Source organism: Pleuronectes platessa, chromosome 6, assembly GCF_947347685.1.
Source record: "Pleuronectes platessa chromosome 6, fPlePla1.1, whole genome shotgun sequence".
NCBI classification, from domain to species: Eukaryota; Metazoa; Chordata; class Actinopteri; order Pleuronectiformes; family Pleuronectidae; genus Pleuronectes; species Pleuronectes platessa.
This window is the reverse complement of record NC_070631.1, coordinates 17,423,610-17,448,144: the sequence shown is the minus strand read 5'-3', so window position 1 is coordinate 17,448,144 and position 24,535 is coordinate 17,423,610. Positions and strand designations below refer to the sequence as shown.

Sequence of the window (24,535 nt, the reverse complement as noted above, 5' to 3'; positions counted from 1 at the left end):
TGGTCTGAAGCAGAGAAACTCGCATTAAATGAACCAGAGTGTAAAGACGTTGGTTTATGTTGCCTGATAAACATTAATACATGTTTTATATTTTCTTCTCTGCAAGTGAAAATATAGCTGGGAAAGGCTCTCGTGGCTCCTCCGTACATCGCGCGATGGGACGCGGTCGTGAAGGCCGTGAAAGCGGCCGCCGCCGCAGAGTTGAGAGACGTTGACAGCGACCGAGACGACGCTCGGCCCGAGCGTCCGGCCGCCCCTACGGACCTAACCCTGCAGCAACAACAGCGACAACAACAACAACCCCAGGGTCCGGCCTCTTGTTTAGCCCAGGTCGTCGCAGCCGCCGCAGCCTCCGTGGCAGCCCCGCTCGCGGCCAGGAAGAGGAAGACGTATCAGATATGCCCCAGGAACAAGGACTGTAAAACTCACGCAAAGGGCCGCGGGTGTGACAAATACATCTGCAAGGGCTGTTCGCTTTTCTATTGCCCATCTTGCGCGTGCTGATGTGCGGTGGGCTGTGTGTTTCAAGCAGGAAGGGGGGGTGTGTTTCAAGCAGTGTGTGCGCGTGCGCGTGCGTGCGTGCGTGTGTGTGAGTGTGGTTAGTTCAATCAGTACCCAAAAGCTCACAGCCAACAGCATGGGGAAGCAGGGACAACACGAGGGTTAAGGTTGTTTTTTAGCTTGTTTTATTTTTATTCATTTATCACCAAACACTTTTCAAAAGCACAACTGAATGCAACACTATGTCTCGTCTTCCTAGGGATAACGGTGCATATTTTCAAATGATAGCAGTCTTATAAAGTAGTTCAGTTTACAGTCACTCTGTTAGTTTACTACAATTCAAACTCTTTCCACTTCAAAATAGGTAAATTACACTTCACTCTAATGCTCTGCAGCATTCATGAGATATCCTTCACCAGAAATATTTTAATCTGAATCAAAGTGATGGACTGAGAGAGGGATAAAAATGTCACAGTATTTTATTTATTAGGGCCCGAGCACTGACAGACAGTGAGGCCCTATTGAAATTGTAATGAAAATTATTATTATTCAGGCAAATTAATTTAATTTAAATCAAAAAAAAAATTTATGAAATTAAATTAAATTAAAAAAAACTAAAAAAAACTGCACGCGCACATCCTGCGCAGAAGACCACTGCGCATATGTGCGCAGAAGCCTACTGCGCAGGAATTGCGCGCGCAGTTGTTGTTTTTTATTAATTTAATAAAATTTAATTTTCCTTTTTTTCTGTTTTTATATTTAATTAATTTAATTTATTATATTAAATCCTGCCAATTTTAAGAGTTCATTTTATTGCCAGCAAGAACTTGGGAAAGAATGGGACTCGAACCCCGGACCCTTTCATTAGAGAATCATCACTCTACCGACTAGGCAACACCACCTGCTGATTATTAGTGGAACTAAGCACAATAAGAAGATGGAAATATTATCGTGTGCGTCTGTGTGTGTATCTATATTTGACAGCCTTACTTAGAAGTTACTTTTCATATTTTGGGATTTTAGATACTGGATGATTTAACATGCTTTAAAAACCTATTGTTAGAGAATAACCCAGTAGTTTCCAACCTTCTTCGTCTTCTGACTCCTTACAGTCTGCTGCAGCTTCTTTCCATGTGATGTCCTGAGGCTGCCCCCTGCTGGATGCTGGGTTTCCATGGCTGTGACCAAACAGCTGCACTCCAGCTGTTGTCCTGCTTTGCTAATGAAAGAATACTGCATACATACAGTATGAGTTGAGAGCACAGCATTCTGGTTAAGATGTTACTATCAACACATCTCCTTTGGTACTCTGTTGGCATCAATCATACTGAGTCAGGGTGAAAATTAAGATGAATTACACTACATACAGTACAAACGACACACATGTGTTGTACTAACAGGAGAAAACTTCCGTCAAAGTCGAACACAACCCGATATTGATGATGGACACACAGTTGTAGCGATGGTGGATACTTGTGTATTCAAAACAAACGAGCTGTTAAAAGACCTGCCTCTTACATAAGTAACCGTCAAGTAGATAAACTACAGGTCTATTAGAAGAATTTAGATAAACCATTAATATTAGAAGAAGAGAATTTCCTTCTCAAACTGAGAAACTGTCTCTGTTTACACCTTAATCCTAATATAGCTTAAAATCCCAAAGCAAATAATTAAAAAGAACTGTACCTGTGTATCATTGTCAGCTGTATAGCCAGTTACAGTTTTTAAGTGGGTCGCATCAAAAAGTAATTTCAAGTAAAGTTGAAAAAAATAATAAAATCAAACTATTCACACAACGTGCTCCTGTGCCAATATCAGCAAACAGCTCCAGGAGAAAATACGCATGAAGGCAGAGCATGAGAGATGGACTGAGTGGATGTGCTAATAATCCAATAAAACCAAGTATATTTCCTGTCAGCCTCCCTCTTTTGCAATGTGCAATATTGAATTAGCTTGGACCCCTAAAGAATGTCTGTATTAAACTATGAAATGGTCTCAATCTCCTTATTCGCCTTCCCTCAATGTTTCTCCTCCCTCTTCCTCTCTCCCTATCCCTCTCTCAGCAGCAGAATGACAGGCTGGAGGTGGGATCACATCAGATACCATGCAGCGAGTCCAGCCTGAGCAGCAATCCAAGTCGCTAACAGAACCTGTCCCGCTGGGTGTCAGAGTGCGGCTATGGCGAGTTGACCGGCATATGCCGTTCCACTCGACGCTGTTGGATGCACAACAAAGAGAAAAACAAACCTTAACAACAACAAACTCACAACAGTTCCTCATAGCAGCATGATGCATACAAAGAGAAGTATACAAACCTACTCATTTTGGCAGCATAGTAGGGACAATTGCTGATGTCACCACCCGTGGCTCCGTGGACAGGCAAGCCAGCATCTAAAACATCCTCCTGGATTATTGTTTTTTATAGCTTACAATTTTGTCTGCCTGTGTGTGCATCTGTATACAGTCAAAAAGTTCTTGGGGATCCATGACAGTTTGTGTGTGTGTATGTTGGGGGGCACCAATTTGAGGGAGAATGTCTGAACATGTCACTGTGCAGCATCAGTTCTCCTGTGGAATCGTTTAGAAATTAACTGTCCCTCTCATAATATAAAATCCTCAAGTTCCTTTTGTACAGAAAAATAGGTATATCACCTGCTGCAGTTTTTTTTGCAGTTTATCATTTAAGTCGTCTTAAATGATAGTTCCCAGAGAGCTTTCATCCTCCCCTCAGTACAATGTAATGCTCGGGAATACAATAACATTAACATTCAAATTCCCTATTAAATGGAATGTTAAACCGTAATGCATAAATTCATCATGGTGAATCCTGTGAAAACCTTAAAAAATATGGTATTTATTATAACTATAATGAAAATATATTAGATTGTTTTAATTCTTTGAAAAACCTGATGCCCAATTACCCACAATGCACCTCAATGGACTTCAATGTGTAAAATCAGATCAGAGCAGATCATCACTTTTATTCAACAGAATAATCACTTCTAACACAATATATACAAAATCATTCAGGTACTAAAACTATTTGAAGCTATTGTAATGTGCAGGATAACGTCTCCAGGCTCTGAGACAAAGAGTCGTTGTAACGCAGGAAATACACGATTACAGAATCAGTGCTGAGAAAACAAACCTGGTTTAGCCTTAAATGGCCACTAGGGGGCAGACTGGTCAAATGTGACTGAATGAGTAAGTGGTTTAACAAACAAACCTTTGGAAGCCAAGTGATTTATGGGAAATAAAGGGATGCAAATTAAGTGAAATGAAAATAATTGTACAACTAAATAAATAAATATAATTTAAATAATAAGCAAGTAGGTAGTAGGTCATGATCAATGTATTTATATAGATATTTATAAAGACCCTTGAAAGCTCTTTACAGTACAAGTTGCTTTCACTCGTTCCCGCACACATTCAGTAACTTGTCCAAGGACACTTGTAGACTGGAGGTGCTGGGATTGAACCACCAACCTTCTAGATTTGGTTTGTAGAGTTGTACATTCTACAAACCACGGTCCTGCTTTTTTCAGACCAAGACCAAGACAATATTATCATACCACGAGATGCATGGTTCTATCCTGCTGCTGACGTTATATTGTCTCATGGTGTTTTCAGTTCCGCTTACCATGTTCTGCAGCTGTTTGTGTTTTCAGTCCCATCTCTCTGACAGGGTTCGTCCTCCAGCTGCCGCTGCTGTTGCACAGGTCACAAAAGTGAACACAGTTAGTTTGACAGCTTCGACTCACAGATTGACAGGGGAAAGATCCGCGCTGCAGTCTGGTTGTCTTTCTGTAATAAAGCTCAGGGACTCGGGCAGCGGAGGTGGGAGTTTACATGATTTTATAAATGGTAAAGGCAGGGGAAATTTGTATCTCTATTGTATGCAAAGGAACCGAAACCGAGCCCAATGCTTTTCCCCATTTTAGACACGTGAAAAATATCAAGTAGACAGATGTTTCCAGGTAAATCAAAGAGGAGGACGAGGGGTGTGACTGACTCGTCCAGGCTCTCCTGTCCTCTCCAGCTGCGTTCAGGGATGAGGTCTCCGTGGCCGATGTGCTGCAGACTTCCCTTCAGAGGCGCCGAGAAGTGGATCGAGATCGAAAAAACGGCATCTGAGGGAAATCCAGTAACAGAAATTAGTCATTTGCAAGTTCCACAAAAACTCTGCTCTGCTTCAGTTGCTGGTTCCCCTGCAACTGAGCGCGTGCTGAACTGTGGTGGGCTGTGTGTTTCAAATAGAGGGGGGCGTGTGTGTGTGTGCGCGTGTGTGTGTATGTGTGTGTGTGTGTGTGAGTGTGGTTAGTTCAATCAGTACCCAAAAGCTCACAGCCAACAGCATGGGGAAGCAGGGACAACACGAGGGTTAATTTAATTTAATTTAATTTAATTTTTTTATATTACATTTTTTTATATTAAATTTCTCATCATCATCATCATCATTTCTCCGCGCTGGTTCAGGGGTAAATCATGATGGTCTTCACAGGTGACTGGCCTAGGCAAAGCCTTTAGCCGCCACCCCCCCACAGGAGATTATTTTACATGTATTTAACATGGGCGAGGAAAGGAGGCGGACCGTTTTTCGGCCGCTTCTACCTCCTGTGATTCGCCGGGGTTAGAGGTTGATGGTGTGACGTTCATTTATTGTTTTACATTGCATGTGTCACGTCATGATAAATAAGTCTCTTGTACCGCCCTCTCTGCATTTTGCGCCTATGTCGCCTGTACCAGGAGCCGCCCCTGATCTGAATGCCGAAGCATTCTTGGCAAGATATTCGACCCCTAAAATTGGCAGGCCTTCAACCACCTACTCATTGCAAAATGTCTTACACTATATACATTTTAAAACAAAAGTAAATAAAAAAATATATATTCAAAAAAATGATATAAAGAAAAATTAATTTAAATGTGCAGATCACTTCTGCACAGGAGGTAAATTTGAGAAAGTTAAAGCCCTAAAAAAGCCTATTAATTTGCCCTCAAAATAATAATTATCCTTACAATTACAATAGGGCCTTACTGTCTGTCAGTGCCTGACAGTGCTCGGGCCCTAAAAACTATATATAATTACAGACTCAGTAAAGATATAACAAAAAATCTGATGACAACAATTAAATTGCTTAATTAACACAAATATACCCAGCTTATGAATTATCTGTGGTTGTGCTGTGTGTATAAAGCTGCAACGTGAAATTGGGTTTAATTTGTGGACACGTGACGCTCAGAGGCTCTTGTCTTGTTCTCTGTGGTTTCGGTCTCTCCCTCTTCTCCCTGTCTCTCCATTGATTTCCCACTGAACTCTGCGTGCGTCCCCGCTGCGCGCCCCCGCTACCTCGTGGACAGACTGTGTGGCACCAGCAGGACGTGGTGACACCGCTGAGCAGCAGCAGCAGGAGACAGCGGGGCCTCCACCTCCACACCTCCAGGTTCACGCACAGCCGGGCGGCTTCTCCGGTTTCCGCAGCAGCGTGTACCCGCACCGACTCCCGCACCGGCCTCAGTCTGGACACGAGGAGCGACACGCAAGGTAGAGAGCAGTCCACCATCGATTACTCATATGATCGATCAAGTATATTATAGTTGATCTTAACAAGGTGAACCATTGATGGATGTTGCACTTCTGCTACTATGAGATGAGTAAGTTGGTACAGTGGAGTGGCTGATAAGGATGATGATGATGATGATGATGATGGTGGTGGTGGTGGTGGCTTTTTGCCCTCTGTCGATTTCTTTATAAGAGAATATTTGAAGTTTGTAGTATTTGCAGTTCAATGTCGCGTCCTGGTGCCTCAGTTTGAAAAGTCCAGTCCTGTGTGTTAATGTTGACACGTCTGAACAACTGAATAAAATGTTTGTATCTTGACACATGCATGAAACAGGTGAAATAGTGTTGAGGCTCAGATGTCTGCCTTTAATCTTCATGTATCTGCAGTGTGCTACTGCTGCAGATCCTCCTCTGTGACTATCAGGCAGAAAGGTCAGTTGACTGCAGTATGTAATTACTTCAATCAATATTCATTTCCAATTTGATCACATAATATGCTGCCGCTGCACATGTTATGCAGTCACACTGAGACGGATGCTTTTTAAGGGAAGAAGACGACAGCCTTCACGCGGCCTTCCCTGTGAGTAACAAGAGATGGTGCAAGACCAACTTGTGAAACGAATGTCGCCAACCAAACAAAGAGCTGGCAGGCCAAGGAACGGAGAAGCGCCCCACTCAGGACGCACGGTCATCCCGACCGTTGAAAACCGTGGTCTTCCAGTGCTCCAACTCAACGTCGAGGGCCTCACCACCGCCAAACTCGAAATCGTACGTCACCTGGCTGATTCCAATGGGGCAGCGGCTGTACTCCTGCAGGAGACACCCTGCACTAACAATAACATCCTCAAGATGCCAGGTTTCCATCTCGCTGGGTCCATTCACAGCAAGCAGCACGGAGTGGCAACCTTCGTGAGGACTGAACTAACATGGTCAGCCACTAGCCAATCCCCACCAGGCTCCAACATCGAGTGGCTGGTTACTAAAATCCAGGAAACTTCAGTCATCAACGTATATAAGCCCCCACCATCAGAACTGTCTGCTACGTCACTCCCGCCCATAACTGCCCCCGCCATCTACGCAGGTGACTTCAACTGTCAACACACAGACTGGGGTTACAACTACACAACATCAAACGGAGTGGCGCTGAGTGAATGGGCCTCCAACACCGATGCCCTGCTACTGTACGACCCCAAGGAGCCGCCAAGCTTCTTCTCTGCACGCTGGAACACCTCTACCAACCCGGACCTGGCCTTCGCTGTGTGCCGGAGCAATGACCCGAAACCGGAGAGACGCGTCCTAGACAGGTTTCCCCGCTCACACCACCGACCGTCCATCATTAAAGTCCCATCACTGGTGCAACCGGTACCAGGGAAACCTGTCAAAAGATGGAACTTTCGAAAGGCCAACTGGGAGTCATTTGCTCAGGAGACAGAAAGAAGGATTGCTAGTCTGCCAGAACCTGATGCAGCCAACGTGGACACCGCCTATGAAGCCTACTGTAAGGTCCTCCTAGGAGCGGCAAAAAAGACCATCCCACGCGGCTACAACAGGAACTACATCCCTGGCTGGGACGAGGAGTGCAGCCGCCTCCTGAGCACCCACCAGAGGGCTATCTCCAGGGAAGATGAGGATGCGACTGCAGAAGCACTGCTTCAGAGACTGGACACCACACGCAGAGACAGATGGACTGAAGTTGTTGAGTCAATTGACTTTACCCACTCTAGTCGGAAGGCGTGGCAAACCATTAACCGGCTAACAGGCAGATGCACAAAGCCCCCAAGCTGCCCAGTCACAGCAGATGCCATCGCGTCCGAGCTCCTGAAAAACGGTCGCTTCCCAGACGCAGACAAAAATGTTGCCCGTCTGATAACGCAGGAGGTGACTTCCCTCTCCAGGGTGGCCAGTGCGGATTCCAACCTCTCAGGAGAATTCACAGCAGACGAACTCAGTAAGGCCATGAGCAAGCTCAAGCCAGGCAAAGCTCCAGGACGTGACAACATCCACCCAGAGTTTGTTATGCACCAGAGCGCAATAACATCCAGCTGGCTCTGTGCATTCTTCTCATCCTGCTACCAGAGATGCAAGCTGCCCAAGATCTGGCGCCGTGCTTCTGTAATCGCCCTGCCAAAGCCAAACAAACCTGCGGAAGACCCCAAGGCATACCGACCCATATCGCTGCTCTGTGTTCCATTTAAAATCCTGGAAAGAATGATCCACTGCCGCATTGAGCCAGTGATTGACCCACAGCTTCCACAGGAAAGGGCCGGTTTCCGTCGCGGTAGGTCCACAGTGGACCAGGTTACACTTCTGTCTCAAGACATCGAGGACAGCTTCCAGGATAATGAGAAAGCTGGGGTAGTGTACCTGGACTTGACCACCGCGTACGATACCGTCTGGCACCGCGGACTTCACCTGAAGCTGCTGAGGACAATAACCGATCGACATATGGTGAAATTCATCATGGAGACGTTGTCTAACCGCAGTTTTGTCCTACAGACCAGCGATGGCCAGCGCAGTAGGCTAAGAAGACTACGGAACGGTGTCCCACAGGGCTCGGTCCTTTCTCCGATGCTGTTTAATATTTACATCTATGATCTACCAGACACAGCATCCAGAAAGTACGGCTACGCAGACGATCTCGCAATCATGCTGAGAAGACCCACATGGAAGGCAATGGAAGACGGTCTCAACCAAGACATGGTCGTCCTAGTAGCCTACCTACGAAAGTGGCGCCTGCAACTCAGCACCGGCAAGACTGTTACAGCAGCATACCATCTCTGCAACAGAGACGCCAAGAGGGCACTGGAGGTATACACCGACCACAAGCGCCTGGAGTCCCAGCAAGCGCCTAAATACCTTGGTGTGCGTCTGGACCGGACACTGACCTTCAAACAACATCTCGAAGATGTCCGGGCAAAGACAATATCAAGGGTCGCACTGATCCGTCGCCTCGCTGGCACAACCTGGGGAGCCACTGCCAAGACACTACGGGTATCCACCCAAGCCCTGGTCTTTTCAGCAGCGGAGTACTGTGCCCCAGTATGGAGCAGAAGTCCACACACGAAAATGGTGGATGTGGCTATCAACAACGCCCTCCGGATCATCACTGGATGCCTGAAGCCTACCCCAATCGTCCTGCTGCCAGTCCTAGCAGGAATCGCACCGGCTGGCCTACGACGAGAGGCTGCCACTCTCGTCCTGGCAAGGAAAGCACGGAAGCATGACTGGCACATCCTCCATGACACCACAGAGACAGCAGCTCCTCTGAGCAGACTCAAGTACCGCCACCCTTACAACAAGGCGGCACAAGAGTTGCTCCGGTCCACCACTGAGGACCTGTCCAAAGATGGATGGCTGGCGGCAGCCTGGAAACAGGAGTGGGAGAGGGCTGGGCCAACCCAAATCCACCACTACATCTTGGATCCAGGAGATGGAGCCACAGGAGACCTTCTTCCACGCCGGCAATGGACTCTGCTGAACCGTCTGCGTACTGGGGTCGGTCGGTTCAAATCTTCAATGAAGAAGTGGGGCCTGGCAGACAGCGCTGCATGCGAGTGTGGTGCCCCTGAACAGACTGTCGAACATATTATGACCACCTGCCCCCTACACAGACCACCCTCGGAAGCCGGCCTCTTTGACGTGGGACCAGAGACAAGGGCATGGCTACAAGACACTGAGTTGGACCTCTGATGTTACACGAGAGAAAGAGAGGATGCTTTTAAATCTTTATTTTCAGACATATCAGAGCATTATTAGGCTGTCTCTTCTGCCGTGCACAGATTTATAACAAAATATAGGAACTTTGTAGGTTTCTGGAGAGGAGAGCTATGATGATTATGTGCAAGTTAGGCTCCTGGTGGGAGAGAAAATAAAATCATCTGTCCTTAAAGGCGTCACATGTTTGACCCGCCTGGCCCAGGATTTACACAGTTTCGGTCTGCTCACTAAAAACGTCTCATTAATGGCAAATTTATGTTATGTTTTCTAATGATCATCAGCACCCAGAGGATTGTAATTCTGTCTGATAGAGTTCACATCAATAGAGGATTGATGAATCCATGTAGATCTCTTTTAATCAGGAGCTAAGGAGAAGGTGTTAGATGAGACCTCCTAATCAAATATGCTCTGCTGGCAGTCAGTTTAAACAAAAAAAGTTAAACTGATATAGTGATGACACACACACACACACACACACACACACACACACACACACACACATGCACACTCTCAGACAAGCCGGACGGAGAGTGTCTCTGGTGTGGATCAGAATTAGAATGATTGAGGATTTGACTCCTTGTGAAAAAGATTTTTTCCATCTGTGCAGCTCACTTGTTCCTCATGGGGTCTTGTTCGTGAGATATTTGTCTTAAATCTACAAATCGGCAAGCTTTAATGGTTCCAGCTTCAAAGGAAGTCCATGTTTCATGTCCAATCATTATACAATGTCCTGAGTCTGTTCTAAGTTCTACGTTCTATGTTCTAAGTCTGGTCCAGGTATTACCCATTTTGTTGGGACCTAAATCACATTATGGGTGCATGTCTTCCTTATTCCCATATAACGTAAATCACAAGAACATGTAAGGTTTTGTTTAGGTTGTGGTTGTGGTTAGGGTTAGTCTTGGGCAAGAAATTGTGGTAAAGGTTATAGTAAGTATGTGGAAAATCTATATAAAGTTCTCAGAAGTCATGGAGACGTGCGTGTGTGTGTTGGAATAAGTTCAAGTATTTTGATATTTTCAACTTGAAATACTATGTCACTTTATCTTCATCTTTGACTTGTTGAATTTCCTTGAAGAATTGTTTGTTTCAGCTTCACGATTGTAAATAACTTATTTGAACCTTTTAAAACCATAATATTTATTGAGGTTTTTGGCTGTTAGTAAAGTTATTTATGCAACTTTAGATCTGTAAAACTTGTGGTGGACATTTGCCAATCGTTTTTTATTATAGGCGAAAGCAATAAATGAAATATCTATAGATTAAAGTACAAGAAATAAGCGCTGTGGCCTTTAGCTGTTATTCCTAAAGTAGAGTGTAGCTGCTGTGTGACCTGAACTGTGAGACTTCGCTCCACTAACCAGCTGTTACTGTCTGTCTGTGTGTGTGCCTGCGTCTTCTCTGCTCTGAGGCTTCTTCTCTGCTGTGCGGCTGAGGTTATAAATAAAAGGCTGAAGGTTTTTCTTTTTTCCCCCCGTGTGTGTGTGTGTGTGTTGTTTAACCAGCTGCTGGGGACATTTTTTTGTCTCCTCTAGAGTGCAGGTGTACTCTCAGGCCTCTAGATGCTGTTCTCAGTCCTCAGCAGCTCTTATACCACCCGGCTTCTACCTCAGAGGTTCCAGGCTGTTGTTTGTGTTGGGTCAGCCTCACCTGTCCACCTCCGATATCTGAAATGTTTTGCTGTTTGTCAAGTGTGTGTCATTCTATGCTCTTAAAGAAGAGTTTAAAACCTGAACCTTCACTCGGAGCATAAACAAATAGCAATATTACAAGTATCGTCATAATTATCGATATCCACTGATATGAGGTGTTTTATTTTTATAAAATTTTTTGCCAAATTGCACAACCTATATGCATAAAGATAAGTAGTAGTAGTAATAGTATAAGTAGGTAGCTTTATATACAGGTACTGGAAACATGACTGGTGTGTTTTAATTTGGTAGGGTTCTAGTTTGTCCTATTTCATGAGATGCTAAGAGTCATTTACACCTTGAAATGTGGAGGATTTCCTCTTTATCAAGCACATGAGCCAGAGTGAAGATACTAGAAGAGGAGAGGAGAGAACCAGAGTTTTTAGTTTTTTTTAATGCTATTTCTGATCTTTGAGCGGATGAGATAAATGATGTCCTTGTGGGCGTGTGTGTGCACGTGTGTGTGTTCTTGTCTAGACAGATAGACAGAGAGAAGCATGGGAAAGTGGCCCCAGCTTTTCAGGGCAGACCACCAGCAGTGACAGTCGCCTACAGAGATACCAGGTCACCATACTCATGCTCAGCTTATATACACACTGTGTTTTAGCTGAATGCTCATTCAAGATCAACTCAAATCTTAGCATGAGACTTGATGACATTTCGCTATATAATTTTTTTAATAACTAAGTTGCAAGAGAGAACAAAACAGGATGAACTGAATTCACAAGTAACTAGAATGTCATTCAGTAAAGCACATATGCCTCCGCAAAGGTCAAACACCAAATTTCACACACATTCATAGACATGTTTATTGAGTTATAATTTGAGATTTTGGGAAATACACATATTTGTGTTGCTTAGACCTGAATGAGAGGATTGAAACCACACTCCACACAGGGGAACAGCCTGTCCCTTTCCTAAAGTAATGAAACCCACCACGACAGACTAATCTATCTGTTCTCTCTAAATATTAAACTATTCATTAACATCAGAGATTAAATTAAGAAACAACATAGAATAAGCCTCACGGGATAACGTGCCTCTGCTGCAATTTGTTACGGATGTGATCTCCGGCTTCTTCTTTCTCCAGGCCGGGGGTGACCTGACATCATCGGTCAGAGTTGCACGTGCATCATTCATATGGGCGTCACAGCATTAGTACCAGCCCAGGGAACAAGTACTGTATGAGTCAACATAAAGGTCTGTATAAGACCTCGCCAGCAGGCCAGAGCTGGGTCAAGGCCATGGATGGTAATTTTCTTTACTATAGACTAGTGCAGTGCCCATTGTAAACTTGCCTGATTTGAATGGGCTGTTAACTTGGCCTGTGGTGATGCTGGTTGCAGTTCAGCGAAGCTCGACTCAGAGAGTCACTTGTCGTTGCCCTTGTCGTGAACACACTTGTTGTCGTGATCAACAACGTTGCTTGCGTTGATGAGTCTATTAATATTGAATGTGTCACATGTCTAAATCACACCAAGTTCGACACTGGACGTCCGTTGGCCCTTAACGATACACATACCATGTGTGAAGTAGATAATAGATAGTTCTTGAGATATGTGAGCCACAAACAAACACACACAGATATCTGGAATTATTACACAGATAACAGCACCTGGTCAGTAATGTTCTGCTGCAAGATGAAAGCATATTATCAGGAATAGGATTAAAAATAAACTTTATTCCCAGTGTTTTGCCAAATTTATAAACTGAAGCGGTTTTCTCATGTTTTTTTGCTTCTCACTGTAGGTTGTCTTTAGCATCCTGCCATGCCTTCATTGTTATTTTGTTAGTCCGCACAGCTACTGTAGGTATCACATTTCACTCACACACACTCGGACAGAGACACACACACACACTCGTACGCACACACTCGCACACACACACACACACACACAAAGACATAGAAACACGCACACACACACACACACACACACACACACGCACACAGATTGGCTTCTGTGAGAACAATATGTTTAAAAAAGTCCATTCCCCAGTCACAGTTCACTCTGAGTGGCCCCAAACAGCTCATGGTGATTTATGTCCGCCAGGCTCTGTTCCAGAACACGGAGCTGTGAGGCGGTCACACAGTCAGTTGGACGGCCAAAATGGATGCGTCTCGTTTGCTCCCCCATTGGGTCGATTTGTCCCCCGCAACCCGGAGCTGTAGCTGTTGAATCACACAGCCTGGATCTCCTGGTTCAGCCTGTTTTTAAAAAGTAGGGTTTGTTTGTCACATTGGTGTCACTATAGTGGTGGTCAACATGCATTTCAAGCCTGTCTGTACCTTTGTAGAGTGGGTCAGTGCTTGTATACGTTCTGCACTGTGTGTTGAAATATTTTACCTTTGTCGAGCTGGAAATCACACTCTAGTGGAGGAGAGGTGGGTTGAGCAGGCTGTGATTGAAGGCTGTGGTGCTCGCACACGCCTTACGTTACGTCCTCAAAGCTTTAATGTCAGACATATTTTTAAACTGTCATGAAGACATAATAGAAGAGTGTCATGCACGTTTGGGATCGCAGCTTGTATTGCCTTGTAGAAAGACATTTAACCTCCACTCAGGCATGTCTCTTGGGGTCAGCATCTAGTGGTTACTACAGGTACTGTATCTTAAGGCAGTCGCATTGGATTTAAGGTTCAGCTATGATGAGTGAAAACCAGTGCGGACGCAGCTAAATGCTGTTTTGCTGAAAAACAATTGGTTTTTTTTGCCAGTTGTTTTCCTTTTCCACTGAACACTGACCACAGATCACAGGCAACATACACAGGAATCAGGAATGAAAAGTTTGTGGTCTGTATATTACAGACGGACGCACAGCCAAAGTCTTTTCTTCTCATTCCTTCTTTTCTTTTCTTTCCTTATCTTTTCTGTCTTTAACGTTTAACCACCAATGTCCAGGTTATTGATCTAATCTTTCAGTGAACGGATCAGTTGCCAGGCATACCAGGCAGTCACTCAGTATTGAATGAGTCAAACAGTAAGAAGAGTCTACTCTCATTTCTGACAGAAAATGACCGCTCTTCAAAAACAAACAATTAAGAAACCAAGAAGTAAAAGTTGCAACTGACAGAGTTTGGGTTGATCTCCGGCAGGAACTCGATGATTAAGCAACTGCTGTGGGTGGCTCGTGAAGTAGAGCGTAACGGCCACTTCCCATAAGGTTGAAAGTTCAATTCCAGGCTCTTCTCAGTCTCCTTGCCTGTCCTTAGGCAAGAACCTGAACCCCATACTTACTAATTCTGGCAGTGTATGAATATGTGAAAGAAAACGCATGGTGTATGAATATATGTGTATACAGATGAATGGAACTTGCACAGTAAAGTGATAAGATCAGGTTGATAAAACTATAAAAGTTTGTTAATCCAAGACTCCATAAGAAGTAAGTAAGTAAGTAAGTAAAATTTATTCATAGAGCACATTTAAATACAGCATAACTGACCAAAGTGCTGTACAATGACAATAAAAGGCAAATAATACAATATAACAATACAAATTGACCATAAGTACTAAAAACCAATACAAAGTGCAATAACATTCAATAACATTCAATAACAGGAGGCGAACAGTTAGGGGGAAAGGAAGGCCAGGGAGTAAAAGTGGGTTTTTAGCCTAGATTTGAAGGCAGAAATGGAGGGGGCGGATCTAATGTTCTGAGGGAGCTGGTCCCATAGAGGTGGAGCGGCGACAGCAAAGGCCCTGTCACCTTTCTGCTTGAGCCGTGAGCGTGGCACGTGCAGAAAACCTTTGCTAGAGGATCTGAGGGACCTTTGGACTGACTGGGGCTGTACAAGGTCAGTGATGTAGGCTGGGGCCAGCCCATTGAGTGCCTTAAAAAGAAATAATAAAACTTTAAACTGTATCCTAAAAAGAATGGGGAGCCAGTGCAAGGAGGCCAGAATGGGGGTGATGTGCTCACGCCTCTTGGTGCCAGTTAAAAGACGTGCAGCTGCATTTTGAACCAGCTGTAGACGTCTGAGTGAGGATTGGGGGAGGCCGAGGTAGAGGGAATTGCAATAGTCCAGCCGTGATGTAATAAAGGCATGAATTACCATCTCCAGGTCTTTATGAGATAGGAAGGTTTTGAGGCGGGAAATCACTCTAAGTTGGTAGAAACTAGTTTTGACCACATTACTAATCTGTTTGTCAAAACAGAGTTCAGAGTCGAGGATGACACCCAGGTTTCTGGCGTAGGGTGTGACAAATGGAGTGAGGTAACCTAAATTATTTAGAGTAGTGCATCTTGCCTTGGGGGGGCCAAAAATGATGACTTCTGTCTTGTCACCATTTAACTGGAGGAAGTTGTAGGCCATCCAGTTTCTGATATCTTCAAGACAGACCAGGAGAGATTGGATGGAGTCCCTAGATTTTAATGGCAGGTACAGCTGTGAATCATCTGCATAGAGGTGAAAAGAGATGTTATGCTTTCTTATAATGTCACCCAGTGGGAGCATATACAGGCTGAATAGCATGGGACCCAGTATGGACCCCTGAGGGACCCCATAAGAGACAGGGGCAGATGATGAAGAGAACTGGCCTATAGAGACAGAGAAAGTCCTGTGTTTAAGGTAAGAGCTGAACCAAAGTAATGCAGTCTCCCTGATACCCACCTGCTGGTCCAGGCGGGTGAGGAGGATGTTGTGATCTACAGTGTCGAAAGCAGCACTAAGGTCAAGTAATATCAAGATGGCATTATCACCAGAATCCAGAGTGAGGAGCAGATCATTAGTTACTTTAAGCAGGGCAGTTTTTGTGCTGTGAAGGGATCTAAAACCTGATTGAAAGGGTTCTAGTATGTGGTGGGTGGTCAGAAAGGGAGTCAACTGTGACAAAACAGCTTTCTCTAAAACTTTAGAAAAAAAAGGAAGCTTAGAGATGGGGCGGTAATTTTTTAGGCATTCAGCATCAAGGTTGTGTTTTTTAAGCAAGGGTTGGACGACCGCATGCTTAAAACATGTAGGGACAGTGCCGGATGTGAGGCATGAGTTTAGAATTACCTGAATAGAGGGGCCAACTGCATCAAAAACATCCTTTATGATAGAAGAGGGAATGGCATCATGGGGGGATGCAGTGGGTTTCATGTGCAATACTAAATCCTGCAGTTCAATAAGCATTGAAGAAACAGCCGGTTCCCCATTAAACAGTCAGTTGCATGAACTTCCTGCAGAGCACAGGCTTGAGCCGCACTCGCTCGATGGAGGAAATGCATATTCAGCTATGTTAACTGCTTTGCAGAATGCTAATGAGGTGCTAGCTGCACATAAGCTCGAGCTTGGGAAGACGCATGCCTGAAGTGCTGAGGATGCTGGTGGCAAAAATAGAAGGCCAAGGCTCGAGGTGCGCATGTTTCCATCACTGGCTCAGGATTAGCAGCTTCTAAACACGCTGTTCCAGTAAGGATATTGTAACAAAGCACAAAGACTTGTGAGAACACAAACACTTAAAAAAAATCTACACACTACCAGCTTTGCCTCCAAATACAATAAGAACACTATGATACACATGTTTTATTGGCTGTTTTCTATATGTCTGGAGCTGTTATTTTTTGCAGAGCGACATTCACTGTGAGGACTTAAGTCAAACACTACCTGCAAATACTTTTTTATATTTATTATGTGTTTTATCCTCTTTGAGGTGTCCGATAATAAACCTTGAGAATCTGTTTCTGAACTGATTTCCATGATGTGGTTTGTGTCAGGCAAGAAGTCATTAAAGTTTGATGCTGATCCAAAACAGGGGGAAGAGGCAGGAGTTACTCTCCTTTAACTATTACTTAAGTTTTTAACATTGCGAGATGGGACGTATGGTAGTTTATGGATCCACCTAAAACAACAAAATCTGATCTTAGGATCAGACCTGGTGCGTGTGAAGATGATCATATAACTTGCTTTCTCTTTAAATTCCTGGACACTGTACAATCAAAATTTACCTTATTATGATAAATTCAAGTTAGGGTTGGTAATCCTTAAAACAACACAACCTATGCATCCCACCTCGGATCAGCCCTCTTATCAGAGCTACATCCCCAAACACATGAACGTCTGCTTGAAGCCGACTTTTCCGTGACTCGCTCACTTACTTCTGGCCATCGACTCTGATTCAGTGGTGTATGCAAGTTGTTTAGTGACGGACTGTTACACCAGCCAATCTTTTCACTTGGCCTTCTTTATTACAGTGCTGTGAGTAACACAGGCACCAGCTCTGTTTATTTTTTTTCAGATAACTATTTATTGATGGCTTTTAGACGTGCAGGATTTCAACAAAAAAGTTTTTCAGAAACTCATTACAAAGCCTGCCTTTGAATAGAAACACTAGACTATTGCCTGCTTGAGCGTCACAGATTTCCCTAAAATTCCCTCTGGTTTCCCAGTCAGACGAAGAAATTGAAAATCCAGATAGATTGAACCACTTTTAGAGTTTTTTCAGTCTTTATTGTGCATAAGATATGATTTGGGCAAATCTGGCAGCTTGAAGTAAGGATACACAGACGAGAGTGAAAATGCAACAGCGACACTAGGAAGCATCCATACAAATTTCCATTTCACCAGTGTTCCTCATCTGGATCTCACATATGTTTATATGTGTCACACTGAAGCAGCTTTCATTCTCTGAAAGGATGAACACACACACACACACACACACACACTTAAGAATGTGGATTTATTTTGTACCAGTTTGGCCGATTCTGCGCATATTGAGATTTACAATAATGACCTGACAAAGAAGCACAAGAGGAGGGGCTTTTGGGATTAAAGCAAAATGTCCTGTTTATAATATGTGAGAGTGACATGCAGACAGGGCAGGGGAGAGCGAGACTGAGTAAGAATGGGAATTAGAGAGAGTGAGAGAGGGACACAGAGAGATGAGGACAAGGGCGACAAAGCCTTGGCTACGACCAGTTGAATCAACAGCTTCTCTCCTCTGGCGAGGACACGCTCGCTCTGCTCAGGCCTAATACCACAGACATGCTGACAATCGCACGCAAACACAAACACACACACACACATATACATTTGATCCTCTGTCATCCTCTTCCTCACCCCCCCCCCCCCCCCCAATTCTTCTTCTCTCTGTCTTTGTGTGTCCCTTTGTGACCTGTGCATGATTTGCCTTGTCGCCCAGTGGAGTCAGTGCATTAACAGAGCCACGAGCAGGACGAGAGGGAGGAACAACCGTGACTGCGCCAGTATGTCACAACAACGACAACAACGACAACAACAACATGAACACACATTTGTCCTCGGGCTCGTTCTCAGCTGCTGAAGTCGTGCAGAGGACACGTGACCCTCACATACATTTCAAAGAATAAACAGACGCAGCTGAGATTTTCTTCTGTTCTCACCAGAGCACAACACTATCGCTAATATAGAATGACATGCACAGAAAAAAATATCATTTAAATAGCATACATGATGAAATATATATACCCCAGTTTTGGTATTATCACTATTACTATTACTATTTGGACACGAAGTCCAGAAATGGAATCAACAGCATAATGGTTCAGTCATGTATAAAGCTAAAACATAATAATAATCTCATGTCATCAAACAAAATGTCTGGATTCTGGTTCGGACAGAGAACTACATTTAATTATTCATCTTTGGCTATTGAAAGTGGCTACATCCATTAACTACACTAGACGAAAAGCAGAATTAGTGTCATGGGAAATCCTATGGAAGTTACATGATCCCCTGAAGTTAATAGGTATTCACAGCACGACAACACCGAGTTCTCCCGCGACAGTAACTACAGTGAAGCGGAGAGTACGTACCGCGGAGAGGGGGTCTGGAGAACAAAGGGGGAGAGCAGCCGAGGGGGCGCGGAGCCGCGGAGCGAAGGTGTTATCTAATTAGCATATGACTCAGGGCCAAGCCGCTGCTGAGCCTCTCTCGATTCCCCATTGGAGGAAACCAACCCGGAAAGTCACTCGTGGTTGGCTGGTAGAAGTGTTGCCATTGGTCACCCTGGGTCATTGCAGCACACACGTGGGGGTAAACCCCTCCCATACAATATTAATAATAAAAATTAATTTATAGTTGTTACTAATAATATATATAATAATATTTAATAATTTATTAGTAAGCCTTTCCCAAAAGCAATGCAGTTAATTAAGACATTCATTCATGTGATGCTTGATGTAATATGTGAACATATTGTACAGGGAAAAAAACATGAACGAGGTATATGTTGAGTCAAAGCTTTATTTACATACAGCACAAATATTGTACAAACACGACTGGCCTAGCCAGTGAAAAGCTAATCAGGTGAAGCTTGAAATGTCTCTTTGCAGCCTCTGGGTCATATGTTCTTTGTGGGACTCTGTCCGAATCTGCCCCAGTGTGTAGACGTCTGTGGTGTGTAGACGTCTGTGGTGTGTAGCTGTGAGATCCAGTGTAGCTTCTAGTCTTATTTGAAGTGTGGCACACAGGTTGTTGAGCTCCTGGCTGTGGAAGGATGGATCCATGTCATCTGTCCCGCTTCAATCAGCTGTAGACACAATCAGTACAATAAGCACAGTTCAATGACAACATACACCTACATGCATCTGAAAAATGATTTAATGAATCAAACCTTACCCTCTTTCTTCTCTGCCGTCTCCTGAACTCCTCAATGCTGAGGCAAGGTCCGGTTGGTTGTACTGGAAGCTCCTTCATACCGGCTCATAGTGGGTCTTAGGACGTCATAGTACAGGCAGCTGTAAAACAATATGAGTAACATGAGTTTATTATTAATAAACGGAAATAGCCTTGCTGCATCACCGTTGGATGATCCACAGCAAAAATCCTAAACACATACTTACGTACTGCAAATGCGGTCTTTCAGCGAGTCTCGGCGTAATGTGCAGTGACTGCGTCATTGTGTGCAGGAATCCGGCTGTGAAAAAAAAACTATGTAATGGATCAGATAAAGTAAAGCTGGAGGATGTATTTTAAACAGAACAGCTCTTCTTTATTCATACCCTCGCTCCGCCGGCCATTTTCATCACAGCTGTGAAGAGGGAGTTTCCTACAAACAAACAAAAACTACGGAGAACTACATTTAATTATTCATCTTTGGCTATTGAAAGTGGCTACATCCATTATTGACGATCCTTAGTTATTTATTAACTAACTGTTTTTTACATTATATAATCTGAATAATTATTGTATTAATCATTAGCACAATAGACAGTTATTGTTAGATGCAGCCATGGTACCATTTCTGAAACTATACCCGTTTTATACTTTTTCATTATTTTATTTATTTTATTTACCCTAATGATGTACGCTACATAATGATTCACAAATAGTTATTGCTGAAATATTACTACTAGTTGTTAAATTACCAAGATATTATTCATCATATCCTAAAATGAATGATTAAGCTTGATGAGTCTCTATTCCTTGCTTCATGTTATTTGTAGTTCAATGTATATGACTTTGTTCAAAGTGACGAAGTGTAAATTTAAGAAGAATAGTTTTGTTTGAATCTTGAGTGTGAGTTTGACAAACACTTTGCTGTCACTTTGTGGTTTCCTTTGCAGTGGTTTTGTATTGTTGAGGTTAGGGGTTATAATTTGTGGATACCCTAACTGCGTGTGTTGTCAAGTTCAATTTCTGAAGTGGTATTGATGAGAAGTTGTAAATCGTTAAGAATGTATAAATCTGTGGAAGTTCTCGATCGGGCCCCTTTTGGAAGTCGAGTGATACATGTGCGCACACAGTTTGTTCTTTTTTCCCTTCACCTTGGTGAACTCCTCGAGCTCTTCTGTGTAATGGTTCTTCAACATATGAGATCGCTGACATTGTCAAGCGATTTGTGTTAACATGGTGAAAATGGATGTTCGCCTGTACAATTTTTCATTATTAAAAAACCAAGGAAGGCCCGTTTGCCCACTTGCACCTTTTTGAATGGCTGCCAGTCGTTCCCTCCTTCTGACTTTGGCTTGGGAGTCTCTCATTCCAGCAGGGCCCATGTGTCTCTTCTTTCTTGAGGGGTTGCCATTGGATGAGGGATCATGCCTCTCTCTCATCCTCTTGGACTGGTTTGGGCCCGTTTGCCCACTTGCACCTTTTCGAATGGCTGCCAGTCGTTCCCTCCTTCTGACTTTGGCTTGGGAGTCTCTCATTCCAGCAGGGCCCATGTGTCTCTTCTTTCTTGAGGGGTTGCCATTGGATGAGGGATCATGCCTCTCTCTCATCCTCTTGGACTGGTTTGGGCCTGTTTTCCCACTTGTGCCCTTTCAAGTGGCTGCCAGTCGTTCACTCCTTCTGACCTTGGCTTGGGAGTCTTCTGGTCTGAGATGTGGATTAGAAAATAATTTAACTCTTGATCATAGAGCAGTTATTGGACATTTCTAAAAACTCAAATTCTAAAATGCACTTGGCTCCAGATCCATAGTTATGACAGTTGTATCATTCATTCCATTGAACTCTGAGCAAAAAAACTAAATATTTACCAAAATGTTGAACTATTCTTCTACAATATAAAATGATCCAACAGAAAGATATTTCAAACATACACCTGTTGCCAGACTTTGCATTCACTTTGCTGCCCTCCTTGGCTGGGCTGGCAGTGCTGCTGGAGGAGTCCTCCTTCAGGAACATTTGCAGGATCACCTGGTCTCAATGTCCTCCATCCTCAGAGCTCTGATCCTGGCAGATGTCCATCAGATCCTTGCATGACTTCAAACTGGAAGACAAATGAAACTGCTGAGTCAAACACCGTAATCACCTTATATCTCTTATATTTTGCACCCATGTCCAACAACACAGACTTACTAGAGGCTGTTTTTGTATGAGCCTTGAAGGTGGCTCATGGTGATGAATGGATGCTGGAGAATTCTGCCGGGGGTAATTCTTTTATACTGACTCATCATCAGCATCTGAGTCATTAGGTCCATGAAGCACTGCAGGTCACAAAATTCAGCTTGGACGTCTTGAAACCAGACAGGATGATCCCCCTTTAACAAGATGAGGAGAACCAACATGTTAGATGTCCTCGTGTTGGGAGTATGAAGGCATTGTGCTGTTATAAATTCATCCATGCTGGTGATCTCAAACTAGAATTTAACCTATTGACTGAAATTAAGAATTGTTTCATTGAGATAGATTGCTCAAAAGGCAGTGGATGGCACAGGGGAAAGAAACACAGACTGAACAAAAGACACCTTAATTAGTGAGCTAGTGGAGCCAGCTAAATGGTTGTAAAATAGTTTGATACCATAAATCTGCCTTCCATCCAAGATCTTGGCCAGAACGCATGTGGAAGGAGGTTTCCTTCATGCCGTGGATCTCTTTGTGCAACTGCAATTTTCCCCATCTGTGGAAAAAACACAACATTGTGAGAGTTATTTAACTTCAAGTTTACATTGTTGATCATGTACATCAGGTTCACTTCTGTTACTGACACATATGAATGAAGTTTGTCTCATTAGTAGAATAGTAAAAATCAGTGAACTTCTACTGGAAACTCTTTCACTATAATAATCAATTGAATGGATTTGAAAATACACAAACATCAAGGCAGAACTGTACGTGATTGGTGTGTTTTAAGTGCAGATACTGACCAAATCATCCTCATCCTTGGAACGGAACAGCGGTTTGCCCATCGACAGCTCAGCAGCAATGCAGCCGAGAGACCATACGTCGATTTTCCCGCTGAAATGATCTTGATACAGAATCTCAGGAGCCCTTAGGATAAGAAACACAAACATATTCAGTTTCTGAGATATAAACCTGACATGCCAGTGTACAGGACTTGTCCAATTATTTACAGCAAACACAGCTGTCCCAGGTATACAGATATGCTGTCAGCTACTTACCTGTACCACAAGGTCTGGACGTTTTGACCGAGCATTTCCTCAGGATCATCGAAGGATATGCCAAAGTCAATAACTTTAACTTTCAGTGGCTGCCTGACATGATCCACCAGCATGATGTTATCTGGCTTCAAATCTGCATGAATGATCCCTGTGCTGTTCAAAAAGTCCAAGGCTGTAGCTAGCTGAAATCATGAAAAGCATAATAATAGACCATGAGCTACAGAGTTCATTTCATCAACAACAACTGTAACAGTCACTTTTTAGCGACCAAGTTTACCCTTCACGCTACAAAGCAGTTAGTGTAAGAGCTTGAGTTTAAAAAACAAACCTGCTGCAGAATGGGGCGAATCTGCTTCAGCTGAAGGTGTTGACCCGGGCTGATCCGTTTGAATTTCTGCAGATCCATATCCAGGAGCTCAAACACAAGACAGTAGTGTTCCTTGTAGAAGAAGGACTCGTACAATCTGACGATGTTGAACCTGTCTGAGTTCAGCTTCTTCATGTTTTGAAGGATGACCTCCTCTACTTGTGCATAGTCAATGTCCCAGAGGCTTTCGATGATTTTTAGAGCCACCGTCTCTCCGGTGGTCACATTCCTGCATTGGATGACCATTCCATACGCGCCGTTGCCAAGGTATTTTTGTGCAAGGTATTGTGTTGTGGGGGAGGGGATCAGGTCTCCTTCACTGATATTTAACTCACTGTTGTGAGACACAGTGATGGAATATTTAGGCTGGTGATCTTTCACACTTGTCAGGAGAATAGAAAAGAAAAAAGTTAGATGCAGCCAATTATACCAGTTCCTATCAGCCAGGTAGGTAGAATAAGAGTTTATAGACCATTCATCAAGCTCAGTCCTTATAATCTTTAAACTCTACAAGTAATATCTGACGTTCTTTTTTTTTTAGGGTACTGATTGCAGGGAGAGGTTTGACTTACCTTGAGATGGAGCTTGGTTCTCCATCTGTTTTCGAAACAGTTTTAGTTTCCTGTAAAAACAAATTCCATAAATTTGAATTGTCCAAGATTATAAAAGAATACATATCTTATTGACTTCTCAAATGGATTTAACGTGGAACCTTACCACTGGTTTCTTTAAGAGATCTGAAGGTATCTCCCTGATTGCCTGTACAGTTGCAGTCTTGGTGGTTGAGGGACTGTCCTTTGGGATCCGGTCTTGAAGCTTCTTCTTATATCCCTTTTTCTTTTCTTCAGCTGCTCTTGTTAAAGTTGCTGGAATATCAGTGGAGTCACAACTGCT

General features: G+C 43.6%; 1 protein-coding gene and 1 long non-coding RNA gene across 4 annotated transcripts; both read right to left on the bottom strand.

Moving 5' to 3' along the window:
- Window positions 1–19,668: 19,668 nt before the first annotated feature.
- LOC128442827 (uncharacterized) lies at window positions 19,669–21,483 on the bottom strand. Of its 3 annotated transcripts, XR_008338895.1 has the most exons (4): window positions 20,431–21,483; window positions 20,276–20,345; window positions 20,048–20,166; window positions 19,669–19,958 (listed from the first exon to the last, which is right to left on the bottom strand). It is a non-coding gene; the product is annotated as an uncharacterized LOC128442827 (long non-coding RNA). The 3 variants fall into 3 exon arrangements; XR_008338894.1 differs by having other exon boundaries at window positions 20,272–21,483; XR_008338893.1 differs by having other exon boundaries at window positions 20,276–21,483.
- A 523-nt stretch (window positions 21,484–22,006) lies between these two features.
- LOC128443057 (homeodomain-interacting protein kinase 3-like) lies at window positions 22,007–24,258 on the bottom strand. Its single transcript, XM_053425752.1, has 7 exons — window positions 24,214–24,258; window positions 23,603–24,023; window positions 23,275–23,456; window positions 23,020–23,143; window positions 22,674–22,772; window positions 22,232–22,413; window positions 22,007–22,142 (listed from the first exon to the last, which is right to left on the bottom strand). Exons 2-7 carry the CDS (start codon window positions 23,885–23,887, stop codon window positions 22,076–22,078), a joined length of 939 nt encoding a protein of 312 aa, XP_053281727.1. The 5' UTR covers window positions 23,888–24,023; window positions 24,214–24,258; the 3' UTR covers window positions 22,007–22,075.
- Between the last annotated feature and the right edge of the window lie 277 nt (window positions 24,259–24,535).

Bases quoted from the DNA above. Each gene is read 5' to 3' on its own strand.
- LOC128443057 (XM_053425752.1), bottom strand. From the start codon at position 23,887: ATGGTCATCCAATGCAGGAATGTGACCACCGGAGAGACGGTGGCTCTA. The intron at 23,457-23,602 runs GTTTGTTTTTTA...TCATGATTTCAG, and splicing joins TTCGCCCCATTCTGCAGCAG to CTAGCTACAGCCTTGGACTT. The intron at 23,144-23,274 runs GTAAGTAGCTGA...TCTTATCCTAAG, and splicing joins GTCCAGACCTTGTGGTACAG to GGCTCCTGAGATTCTGTATC.